The following is a 12,043-nucleotide window of genomic DNA, read 5'->3' as shown; positions in this document are numbered from 1 at the left end:
ACTCAGGAAATCTTTACTTGCTTAGTTGGAAAAAAATAATTGATCGTTTCCTTTGAAATATAGATATTTTGGCAGAATAGGATTCCTTTAATCAGTAACTCGTTTTGGTCGTATCTTTTTTTTCCTCAAATCTCTATGATCTTTGAACACCATCCTCACACAGAGTGAAGCAAAGCAACCTGGCTACATGTGCAATCTGACAATGATTCAATGATCATCCCCTCCAGCCGTGACTATAGCGAAATTTGACTTGTTTTTGATTATACTTTTTTTTTTATTAATAGATTTTAATGCTTACAACACAATAAAGACACACATTTTCATAAATAATACTAATTTAGCATGGCTGGAATTGACCAGTTAGCATCGATGATCAGGGCTGTTTTTTTTATTATTTTTATTCTAAAAAAACAGTTTATTAAATTGTTTTGAGAAAGAGATTTCCATAATTTAATACAAATTATATTATTCAGATAATCTGTAAAAGTACAACTAAATGTTGTTCAGGCAGGATCAATATGTAGGCTAATTTGGTTTGTGCTTTTTATTATGAAACTACATACAGACAGTTCTTGTTAGTTGTAATCCTTAATTAGCATCTTAGATTTTTAAAGCACACAAGGATTTCAAAACTCACATTTGAGGTATGTATGTGTAATTTTATAGTGCAGAAAATAAAATCAATTATTGCAGCCTTGCTAAAATCGAACTGTCTTTCAAAGCTCCGCCCACCGACTCGATGTGTTCTGCCATTGTTTATTCGCGTCTAGCTGCTTTAAAAACACCTATTACATGATAGCTACATTGTGTTCATCACAGTCACTGTCGCTCAAAGCCAGAAGAGACACTTCTCAGACCACTCCTAGACCTCACGATGGATAGATAAACACAAACGCGCTCTTGATCCTGTAAGCCAGCAGAGGTGTGAGCCACTGAAAGAGATGCTTCCCTGTCATCGGTTGAACCTCGCGATTCCCCAGCTGTGTTTGTTGTTGTTGGTGTCTTTTACCGACAGCAGAAGTTTGAAATGCTCACCGGGGAAAGTGTGCTCGGGCTCGGACCGACCGCCTGTTGTTCTCAGTAAGTTATTTTATTGCAGCACATCCTTTTTTATGTAATGTCCTGTTGCTTTCTGTTCTTGACACCAGACACAGTTGTTTACTTGTCTCATGATGAACTGTCATGCGTCTGTGTTTCAACCCAGTGACCCCCTACCTAGGCAACACTTACGATGTCCAGGTAGCTCACATGCTCAAATGTCGTGATGCCTAAAATGATGTGATAGCGTTTGCATGAACATTAGATTTAGTTATATAATACAACCACTAGTACAGGATGTACAGATAGTGTGTTTTAACCTCATATCCATGCTTGTTATAGTATTATATAGAGTATTCAATATATGAATGTATTTATAATCAGACCTAAATCTAGTGGCTTAACGCAGCTTGAAAGCTGTTGATATTTTGGATAATAGTTTAATGCACGTGACCAAACAGATGCGAGCGTTAGCAATGTACACTTTTCCAGGAGAGCCAAAACCTGAAACCTGGTCTAACAATATAAACACAACACAAATCCAACATGTAAAAGCGATTGACTTTTATATATTGCATTTGTGTTGTGTTTATACTGTCTTGTTATCTGCCATTTTCTTCTTTGTATCTGCTTGTTTTCTCTTTGACGGTTTCTCATATGACGCGATCATATGACTTGAGGAAAAAAAAATACTTATTCAGTGTCACTGCTTGCGAAACCGGTCGTAATTTAACAAGAAAACAACACTTCTTTGTTATCCTTTCATCCCTTATTGGCAAATTACGAAATGTATGCGCACATTTCATAAATTGTGAAAATACGTTCTTTTTCAGACTTTATTATAGAAGTATCATGGGGTTGTCGTAATACCCTTTGTGTGTGTCTGTGTATGTGTGTGATATCATAATAGTATAAAATACTTTGAAATATCTTAAAGGGATAGTTCACCCAAAAATGAAAATGCTGTCCTCATTTACTCTCCCTCATGTTGTTCCAAACCTGTATGACTTTCCTTCTTCTGCTGAACACAAAAGAAGATATTTTAAAGAAGGTTGGATATTAAACAGTTGCTGGTCCCCATTGACTTCCATAGAATATCTTTTTTTTCTACTATGGAAGTCAATGGGGTCCATCAGTCGTTTGGTTACCGACTTTCTTCAAAATATCTTCGTTCATGTTCAGCAGAAGAAGGAAAGTCATACAGGTTTGGAACAACTTGAGGGTGAGTAAATGATGACAGAATTTTCATTTTTGGGTGAACTATCCCTTTAATATGTAATGGTACATTGTATTACCATATCTTACCATCACTGTTGCTAAAGACACTAAAGTTAGTATCTGTGTTTTGGAACATGATAGCAGGATTTTAGTTGGTTTAATGTGAACCATTTTCACCTCCTTGAGCTTGTATGAGTTAGAAACCACACTGTAAAAAAATTAGTAACACTCCCAAATCAAAAATTTCAATTGACCGATAACATCTAAATTTTTCAATTGGCCCAAGTGAAAATCTGTACATTTTAATTTTAGAATTTACAGAATTTCACTTGGGCCAATTGAAAAATTTAGATGTTATCGGTCAATTGAAATTTTTGATTTGGGAGTGTTACAAATTTTTTACAGTGCATATAAAATGCTCCAAAACACACCTACCAGTGGATTTTCTTACTTACTGTGGAAAAAGGTTTGTCTTCATGTCTAAATTTACACTAGATCATTATTCAGCAATAAAAGATAGCTTAAATAATTTTTTTCTACAATAATATCTAATGCACACTTTTAAGTACACTATTTGACCAGCCGATATTTACACAGCACCTGATAGTAGGAGCATTTTGTGAATGTGGTGACTGACAATAAAGACACGCAAACTTTGCAGGAAACTACTTGGAAACATAGTGGAGGGTTAAAATGCTTCAAACTAGACCTAACTGGCAGACATTAGTGATGATAGAGATGTTTAATCAGTAGGTGATAAGTAGGTAATCTCTTTTGAATGGTGATAGTGTCAAGTCTTTTTAATCAGTGATTCTTTAATCATACCTAAAGTAGTTTGTGAAGTGCTTCTGATGGAGTTTCCCGTGAAAACATAAGTCATGATAACATTTTAAATATTTATTCTAAATGATTCTAAGTGATTTATCATTCAAAAGATTATAAATGATTTGTCCATAGTTCCAGGAGATCTTGGGAATCAGCTTGAAGCGAAACTGGACAAACCTAGTGTAGTGCACTACATCTGCTACAAGAAGACCAATGACTACTTCACGCTATGGCTCAACCTGGAGCTGCTGGTGCCGGTGGCCATTGACTGCTGGATTGATAACATGAGGTAAAGGGCAAAAGAACAACTGAAACCAGAGGTTGTGCATGTGGATGTATTGCTGGCATATGACATCCATAACATTTTGTAAAACAAGCTTCCTTCTTCTGCAACGAATTTTATTGAGTGCAACATTCAGGATTCACAATTAAAAACTCAATTCATTTTCTCCATAGAGATTAACAATCATTTATAAACCTTTAAAAACAGACCTACTGTGAGCTATATTGATTGTTTAAAAAAAAAAGTGCAGTTCCAAATGCACTCAATTGAATGGGAAATTAGAAAGCTTGCCTTTGCTTCTTTTGATTTCATGTCGCCTGGTTTAAATATGCAAATACGTCATCAGCATCTGTTTTGTTTAAAGGCTACTGTACAATCGCACAACCCACCTCACTGAAGCTCCTCCGGGGGTGGATGTCAGAGTGCCTGGGTTTGGAAAGACGTATAGTTTGGAATATCTGGATCCAAGTAAACGGAGTGTGGGTGAGTGGAAAACTGGGTGTTTATCTCATTATGTTAATTTGTCGATTGGTAACTGTTTTGTCTGTTTCAGGCATGTACTTCTTCACTATAGTACAAGCACTGGTTGATTGGGGGTATACCAGAGACGATGATGTTCGAGGTGCTCCCTATGACTGGCGTAAAGCCCCCAGTGTGTATCTTCTTCTTCTATTTATGCACCGAAACAAAGTTCTGGGAAACGTCTTGAGTCTTGTCTTGATGTCTAAATTGGACGTTTTTGTTCCCTGATCTGTACCTGCAGATGACAATAAGGAGTACTTCTTGCGTCTGCAGCTGATGATTGAGGAGATGGCTAATAAGGCTGCAGGTCCTGTGGTCCTCATCGCACACAGTATGGGGAACATGTACACGCTCTATTTCCTTAATCAACAACCACAAGCTTGGAAGGACCGGTACATCAAGGCATTTGTTTCTCTAGGGCCTCCATGGGCTGGAGTGGCCAAAACTCTTAGAGTTATGGCAACAGGTACAGGCTAAATTTGTTGTACAAGGAGATTTTCCCCCGGTTTCACAGACCAGGCTTAAGCTAGTCCCAAACTAAAATGCATGTTTGAGCTGTTTTAACTGAAAGCAACTTGCACTGGCATATCCTAAAATATATCAGTACCGTTGTTTTGTCTCAAGATGCACACCACCAGTAATGTTTTTTTCTAAGACTCGTTTATGAAAGCTAATTAAATGTCCTAATTGAACTAAGGCATAATCCTGGCTTAATCTAAGACCTTTCTGTGAAACCAAGCCTTTGCTGAATTGAAGGTTCTGTATGTAATTTTTGTTTGACTGTACTAAAGCATAAAAATATAGAATGTTTGCTGAGATTTAGGATACTTGTTTCTTCAAGAAACAATGCTACAGACATTTATTCTACTCTAAAATGTGCGTTCTGTGTCGGAATTATTATTTTGTGTAGTATTTTGTCAACCTTGGGTTGCCAGATGCTGGAAAACACTGCGTATTGTAGCCATGGAAGCCAGCAAACGAACTGGGTCAGAGATCGCAGGTTCTACCCGACTTAAAAAGCCTTGTCAGTAAAAACATTGCAAAAGAATGCATTAGCTGATCAACTTACAGTATAAGTCGCTTTCCAATTGCCAGTTGCGCTCGTTCCTGTTGCGTGTCCTCAGTCTGGCAATCTCATTTCAACCACTAACTGTCAATAATACATACTGATACTGCACCTTTAAATTTGCTATTTGTACGTTTGGCAAGCTTTTTTACGTCAATGCAGTTCACATATACAGTGGCGTGAATACACCTTTAATTTCTGAATTATGCCCTCAAGAATGTCTTAACTGTCATGGTGATATGTCATGGTGAAGTAGTTTGGCATAATCTTGTATTGCTATTTTTTGGAAATAATATTATTTAATAATTATATTATTTAATAATGATTATTTAATAACATTAACAAAACGTATTCATATTTTAAAAGCACGTGTCATGTGGTGACTCAAAAACAATCACAGTCACATTTATTTAATTCTTTATACAAAAAAGATTTTCAAAGCAGCTTTAATGATTGAAATAATATTTCATTATATTGGTTAAACTTTTTACTTTAAAAAGTATTTATAAACCTTTTTGAAACACATTTTTTTGTGAAATGAAAAAAAAAGTGGAACTTCTTTTAACTTGAGCGCTGGATTTTTAGAACAATGGGTTGATCTCATGTGAATGACAGGTTGTCCCGCCCTCACGCCAGAAAACGCATCAACAACGAAGTGAAAAGATGATGCTGCAAGAGGGAGGGGAAGTTATTTTGAATAAAAAAAACGTCCATTTTGATTTGACTTTGACCCATTTACGATCACTGGTTTGATTTGATTTTGGTTCCATCACAGGCGACAACAACCGCATTCCCGTCATCAGTCCTGTAAAAATCCGCACCCAGCAGCGAACGGCCGTCTCCACCGTCTGGCTCTTCCCCTACGCCCACTCCTGGCCCAAAGACATGGTCCTGGTTTCCACCCCAAACACCAGCTACACAGTCCAAGACTATCAGCGCTTCTTCAAAGATATTGACTATGAGGACGGCTGGGCCATGAGGAAGGACACGGAACCGCTGGTCAGTGCACTTCAGCCTCCGGGCGTTCCTGTCCACTGTCTTTATGGCAGCGGCATTCCCACTGCTCAGGGCTTCAATTACACAAACTTCCCAGATGTAGACCCCACCGTCATCAACGGGGACGGGGACGGAACAGTCAACCTGTTGAGCGCCACACAATGCAAACGCTGGAAGAACCAGCAGACACAGCCTGTCCACATGTTCGAGCTGCCCGGGAACGAGCACGTCGCCATGCTGTTGAACATAACCACGGTCAACTACATCAAGAATGTGCTGTTTACACCATGATAGCATTGAGGCTTTAAGTTTCAGGACTTGGTTCTGCTTTTTGGGTGGATGCTAGTTTCCTTATCGTAATTGGTTGTCGGAGTTCCTTTTTGTGGAGTTGAGGTTTATCAGGACATCAATGATAAATAGTCATCTATTGTTGGGCACAATCAGCATTTACAGAAATGATTCTTGAATTTTTTTTAACTCAATTCAATCTCTAAAATGTTAACATAGATTTTTACAGCACATAGTAAAATGTAATTTCCACTTGTTAAATGTAAAAATGGCAATTGTCTGCTGTTAATCCTTTTTTAAATATTGTCTGTTTCTTAACCTCTTATACCCACAACTTCTTTAATCTAGTGTTTTTTTTAAATGTTTCTATCCAAATTGTACTGACACTGCTGTATCTCTGTTGATCCTACTAACAAGCAAGTGGCTATTTATCTGGCAGTCTGTGATCAGTATTGATTTATGTATTTTTATCAGATGTTCTTGAATGTAGAATGTGCCTAACGGCTGGATCTCTCACTGTTGCTCAATATACATCAGCTTAACCTCTAGACTGTATTTGTGCCACGGCCCAGGATGGGTTAACCCATGTTACATGTGAACAAAGTCTGCTCTTGAATATAATGAACATTGATTTGTGAAGCACGTTATTTGTCGCTTTATTTTTGAGGTTGTAAGACTAAGTTCTATAATAAAAACTGTATTTTAACAGTACAGCACTAACCCCTGGTTTCACAGACAAGGTTTAAGTCAACTCCTGGACTAAAATGCATGTTTGAGCTGTTTTAACTGAAAGTAACTTGCGCTGGCATATCTTAACCCTCAGATGGTCCTCGGTCACTTCTGACCGAATAATTTTCTGTTTTGAATTTTAAAAAATCACAGCTTCATCGGAAGGTTATGATACTTGGTGACTTTTATGGCATTAGGTATGTGAATACAAAAAAAAATTGAGGTCATGATCCGAGCATGCTAAGTGGTCGTAAAAAAAATAGTCACACTCGTGGTCTTCGGTCAAAAATGACCGACCCATAGGAAATGAATGGGAAATTTACAAAAACACAAAAAATCTCTGAATTTTTGTCTGTACAATCTACAAATCGGCCACGATTCTAAAAGTACACCGCAGTAAAGGGGTGACACTCTACAACATCAAGAGTGCAAAAAATTCACACCCACCCACACACACACACACACACACACATACAAACACACTTTTATACACATACACACCAATAAATTCAGATTACAAAAAATCTGTTTTGAATTTTTTTAAATCACAGCTTCATCGGAATGTTACGAAACTTGGTGACTTTTCTGGCATTAGGTATGTGAACACACAGAGTTCATGATCCGAGCATGCTAAGTGGTCGTAAAAAAATTAGTCACGATTTTGGTCTTCGGTCAAAAATGACCCCCATAGGAAATGAATGGGAAATTGACAAAAACACAAAAATTCGCTACAAATCGGCCACGATGCAGAAAAAAAGTGCTCAGCAATGAAGGGGTGAAACTCTAAAACATCAAGAGTGAAAAACATAACATAATTAATAATTATAATTAAAATATATATATATATAATTAATATAATAATTATTAAAATAATAATTAATAAAATGTTATAAACCTTGGCAAAAAGTATTATTTGAGAATTTCAAAAAAAATACATTCAATCCACATCTTTAAAGCAAGTAATTTGGTCCAAAAACAACTAGAATTCACAAGCATCTCCATTTAGAGCTATACAGGCATCTAGTGGTAAACCCATGCAATAACATGATTTATTTAATTTTATGTTTAATAATTTTTTTTTATTTTTTTCTGAAAGCCTAGTCTCTATTTTAACCGAAAATACTGCATAGAATTTTTTTTTTTTTTAAATAAAAAAAAAAACATTATTTTCAATGACAAAAAATGGACTATAAATATTGCATAAATATTAATAAGTTCAATCAAATTGTCTCAAAATACTAAATTAAAAAGAATAAATATTATAGAACAAAAATAAATTGCATTGGTTTTTACTGGGATGGAGGAAGTTTCATTTATTTTTAGGTGTCCGGTCACTTCTGACCGGGAAGGCCCTGAGTGTGACTGCTAAACGAAGACCATCTGAGGGTTAAAATATGTCAGTGGCATTGGTTTGCCTCAAGATGCACACCACTAGTAATGTTTTTTTTTTTTTTTTTTTTTTTTAAGGCACATTTGTAAAAGCTACAAAGATGTCCTAATTGACCCTTCGCTAAGCCACGCCCGAAAACCGCCACTGGCCAATCGTGGCTTAGCAACCGTAACTAGGCGCGGGAGGTCTGGCAAGCTTTCGAGCGAGGGAAACATGCCCATGCGTTATGCGTATGGATTGTGCAAATCTGATACCCGGTATCCTAAAAGTTTGGACGGGGTGGTGGATTTTGTTATCTTCCCGAAACCTAAAACCCAAGGGGAGAAATGCCGGGCGTCATCTTTATTTATATACAGCGTTTTTAACAATGTAGATTGTTCCACAGCAGCTTTACATTGATAATAGGAAATTAAAAGTAAAGTGTTTTGGCTTTATAGCAGCTATAGAATAAAGTTATTGTCCAGCTCGTGGATCAAGCAGTGTGATTAAAGGCAAGACGGAGGCTCACTGACATAACTTAACGTTACTTAAAAATATATTTCAGCATTTTGTTAATCGACGGCTAAACTAGTACCCCAATCCGATCGCGACTCTCCCGGTGTTAGTTCTAGTATAAGTAAAAGGTAGTTAGTAAAAGGAGGGAACATCAGGGGGCTTGCCGGAGATCTCCAAGGAAAAGGTTGGTATGCAAACTTAATCAGTTCATAACAGTAACGTTAGTCACTTACGTGACCCACGACGTGTGAGCTGTAGTCCGGCGCACTAAAAATATAAGCGGGAGAATGTTATCATTGCAAAGTGGTCAGGCTAATGTCTTGTGTTTATTCCACAATACTTATGGATAAGCTGTTTGATTTATAATTGTTATATTATTTTCAAATTTCACTCACCCTGCTGTGCATGCACATAGCTGTTCCTCAATTTGTGTGTTTCCCATTTGAATGGTCAGCGTATGAGGCGCTGCTGCTTGCGCTGGGACCTAACGATCTAGGCTTTAGCTTCAATTTTGATGAAATTATTCTCTAATCGTTGCATATTATGTCGTGGATATATCCCTCGAATGCATACTGCAGTCCCTTTTGTCTTGCTCTCTCAGATTTTCACCTGTTCGCCAAAAATGACTAATTATCTCCTTGGGAATGTCTGAAACCGGTGCATACATACTGTAATAGACGTGCCAGGCGCAAAAGCTTGACAGGCGTAGCAACAGTAACTAAGGAGGGCGGGGCTTAGCGAAGGGTCAATTGAACTAAGGCCTAATCCTGGCTTAATCTAAGCCATGTTTGTGAAACCAGGCCTAGCTGTGGAAAGTGAAACTTAATCTTTGTGTGTTGCAAAAAAAAAAGAAGAAAAAAAAGTCTGATGGTGAAAATGCAATGCTAAACCAGGGTGTGACTTTTTGTTTCTCAAAAAACAGACAAGAGTTAGTGAAAAATCACCATGCTGCAGTAATGTACAATAAAATGCTCTTTACCAAAATTGTAATAACATAGAGATACTTCATGCATCATTAGTTCAAATCTTTCATTATATTCTGCAAACCTCAAAATCCACATCACTACTAAACAGTGTTTCATATGGAAGCTTATTTTACAGAATAAAAATATAAAAAAAGCTTATTGTGACTCTTGCACAATTCAGATTTTTTTTCTCATAGTTGCAAATGTAAATCTCACAATTTTGACTTTTTCTGACAATTGTGAGTTTATATCTCGTTCGAATTGAGATATAAACAAGGAAAAAAGTCAACTGTGAGAAAGTCGCAATTACCTTTTTTATATTTTTATTCTGTGGAAGAAAAAAGCTTCCATAGTTTCACGATCATTGGAGGGAGAAAAGAAAGACTTTATTTCCCGTTTTGCAACGAAGCTCTGTGCAGTTGAGCCGTATGTGAAAAGGCCCATCTTCATGAGCGTCAATAAGACTCTGTGAAAAGTAAAATCATAGGTTATTAGAATTCAGATTGCAATGCCAAAAACACACCAACTCTTCGACCTTTGCCTTTAATCAGTACTTATCCGTTTAGTTTGTGATGCAGATCCATTTGGGTTCCTACCTGCAATTCTGATAAACATGCCTTTTTTAGGCTTTCCGTGTGGTCACCCACACACCAAGCAAGGCTTATGTGGAAAGAAGGATCCTATATGAAATAGAGGAGGCTGTTACATTCAATTTTATCTAAATTTGAATCTATGTTCACAATTATGATACCAATGCCTTGTACTTTGTACCTTATAAAAGGTGCTGAGGTTGAATTCTTTCATGGTTTGATCCAGTATTTTGATGAGCTCAAGCAACTGAGTGTTTCCAGTGGAGATTTCCAAACCAAGGAATGTCCTGCATGAACTTTATGCCGTTAAAACAGTGCATTGAAATGAAGAAATAATTAATACACAGCCTAGTTAGGTAATTAACAGCGAGAGTAATGAAATACCTAGTTTTTTCAGCATTAGAATACACCATCAGTTTATCAGCCAAGCAGAAAAACCTGAGGAAACAATCTGACTTAGACACCCAGCAACTGACATATGTTATAATGAAACAATGAGGTGTTGATTATATAGCACAGACTTCTGGAAATGTGTCAAACCAGTCCGAATGGACTGGATGAACGGTTGAATCCAGTGATGCCGCAGAACCACTGTCTTTGAGAGACTGAGGTGAAACTCTTCAGATAGGGCCAGAGGGATGCCGTGAGCTGCCGCAACCACCATCATTTCATTTAGTACCTCCAGAAAGGCCTCCTCAGGATCATCTAAAAAGGGGTAAAAGTCATTCAAAGAAAAATGACAGTATCGATCTTAATACACTCAGGCAAAATGCTTACAAGGAAAGAACATGTATGTAGCCCAGTTGCCCCGCTCGTGCTGGAAGGACCGCATTCGCCCTCCATGCTCATCTCTTTTATCGGTCCACTTTTCTTCTGATTCTCCGAACATCTCCCTTACACTCTCGGGAAGAGGCAGTCGAGGTGTCAAGTGGGCTGATTTGCCTGCTTTGCTTTTAACAGATCCATGATCCAAAGGTTCACTGTTGCTATTCAGGTAAAAGAGGAATTTAGAGCCCTAGAAATGCAAATCAAAATAAAACTAAACAACATAAGATCAAACGCACCAAACCTGCTTTCATTGTCAAGTTTTCCTCTTTTCCTTGAAGGTGAGGAATCATTTTTTGAAGAGTTTTCAGTTTCATCTTCAGAACTGCTACTACTGTAATTGACAATCATGCTAAGGCAGAAAAATCTTAAAAAGTGCAACAGAGGATTCAAAATACCATCTCAGATACGTGACGACACTCTTGTTGTCATGCGCAAAGCGCTTCCGATGGTTCCGCTTCTTCACAGAGTCCCACTACAACAAACAATGGGATTCCTTAACGAATCATTCTTTTGAGTCGGATCTTTTACAATGCAACCGTTAAACCGGTTCTCATCACAACCTAGCGTGTGATTGCGTTTCTTTGTACGGCGTTAAAAGTTATGTTAGTGACCGAATATTTATTGTTGTTGTTTTTTCTCAGCCGAGAGATTACTGTGAATTTAAGTATTAAATATTTTAAATACATTTTCCTAGATGGTTTTATTCAAAGCATGGATACTTTTGTATAAGTGCGTAAGAACCGGTTCTTTGAAATGAACCGTTTGAAAGAGCCGATTCAGAGAATGATTCGGACCTCTAATCACAAGAAA

General features: G+C 37.4%; 2 protein-coding genes across 4 annotated transcripts; one reads left to right on the top strand and one right to left on the bottom strand.

The window, feature by feature from the left end:
- Positions 1 to 738: 738 nt before the first annotated feature.
- pla2g15 (phospholipase A2, group XV) lies at positions 739 to 6,947 on the top strand. The gene is made up of 6 exons (XM_084396597.1): positions 739 to 1,080; positions 3,214 to 3,370; positions 3,729 to 3,847; positions 3,918 to 4,016; positions 4,128 to 4,352; positions 5,728 to 6,947. Exons 1-6 carry the CDS (start codon positions 942 to 944, stop codon positions 6,237 to 6,239), a joined length of 1,251 nt encoding a protein of 416 aa, XP_084252723.1. The 5' UTR covers positions 739 to 941; the 3' UTR covers positions 6,240 to 6,947.
- A 2,857-nt stretch (positions 6,948 to 9,804) lies between these two features.
- On the bottom strand, positions 9,805 to 11,988 carry usb1 (U6 snRNA biogenesis 1). 3 transcript variants are annotated; one of them, XM_084396602.1, is made up of 7 exons: positions 11,475 to 11,988; positions 11,183 to 11,391; positions 10,927 to 11,110; positions 10,790 to 10,843; positions 10,587 to 10,692; positions 10,412 to 10,495; positions 9,805 to 10,281 (listed from the first exon to the last, which is right to left on the bottom strand). In XM_084396602.1, the coding sequence occupies exons 1-7, from the start codon at positions 11,579 to 11,581 to the stop codon at positions 10,177 to 10,179; spliced, it is 849 nt and encodes a 282-aa protein (XP_084252728.1). In that variant the 5' UTR covers positions 11,582 to 11,988; the 3' UTR covers positions 9,805 to 10,176. The 3 variants fall into 3 exon arrangements, with proteins under 3 accessions (XP_084252728.1, XP_084252729.1, XP_084252727.1); XM_084396603.1 differs by having other exon boundaries at positions 11,183 to 11,420; positions 11,629 to 11,712; XM_084396601.1 differs by having other exon boundaries at positions 10,587 to 10,701; positions 11,475 to 11,704.
- Between the last annotated feature and the right edge of the window lie 55 nt (positions 11,989 to 12,043).

This window comes from Rutilus rutilus (genome assembly GCF_951802725.1).
Source record: "Rutilus rutilus genome assembly, chromosome: 23".
Lineage (NCBI taxonomy): Eukaryota > Metazoa > Chordata > Actinopteri > Cypriniformes > Leuciscidae > Rutilus > Rutilus rutilus.
The sequence above is the reverse complement of the archived record's forward strand: the minus strand, read 5'-3'. Positions and strand labels throughout refer to the sequence as shown.

Coding starts and splice junctions, on each gene's coding strand:
- pla2g15 (XM_084396597.1), top strand. CDS start 942: ATGCTTCCCTGTCATCGGTTGAACCTCGCGATTCCCCAGCTGTGTTTG. Junction 3,371..3,728: donor TGCTGGATTGATAACATGAG/GTAAAGGGCAAA, acceptor TTTTGTTTAAAG/GCTACTGTACAATCGCACAA. Junction 3,848..3,917: donor TCCAAGTAAACGGAGTGTGG/GTGAGTGGAAAA, acceptor TGTCTGTTTCAG/GCATGTACTTCTTCACTATA.
- usb1 (XM_084396601.1), bottom strand. CDS start 11,581: ATGATTGTCAATTACAGTAGTAGCAGTTCTGAAGATGAAACTGAAAAC. Junction 11,111..11,182: donor TACATACATGTTCTTTCCTT/GTAAGCATTTTG, acceptor ACCCCTTTTTAG/ATGATCCTGAGGAGGCCTTT. Junction 10,282..10,411: donor CATGTTTATCAGAATTGCAG/GTAGGAACCCAA, acceptor TACTTTTCACAG/AGTCTTATTGACGCTCATGA.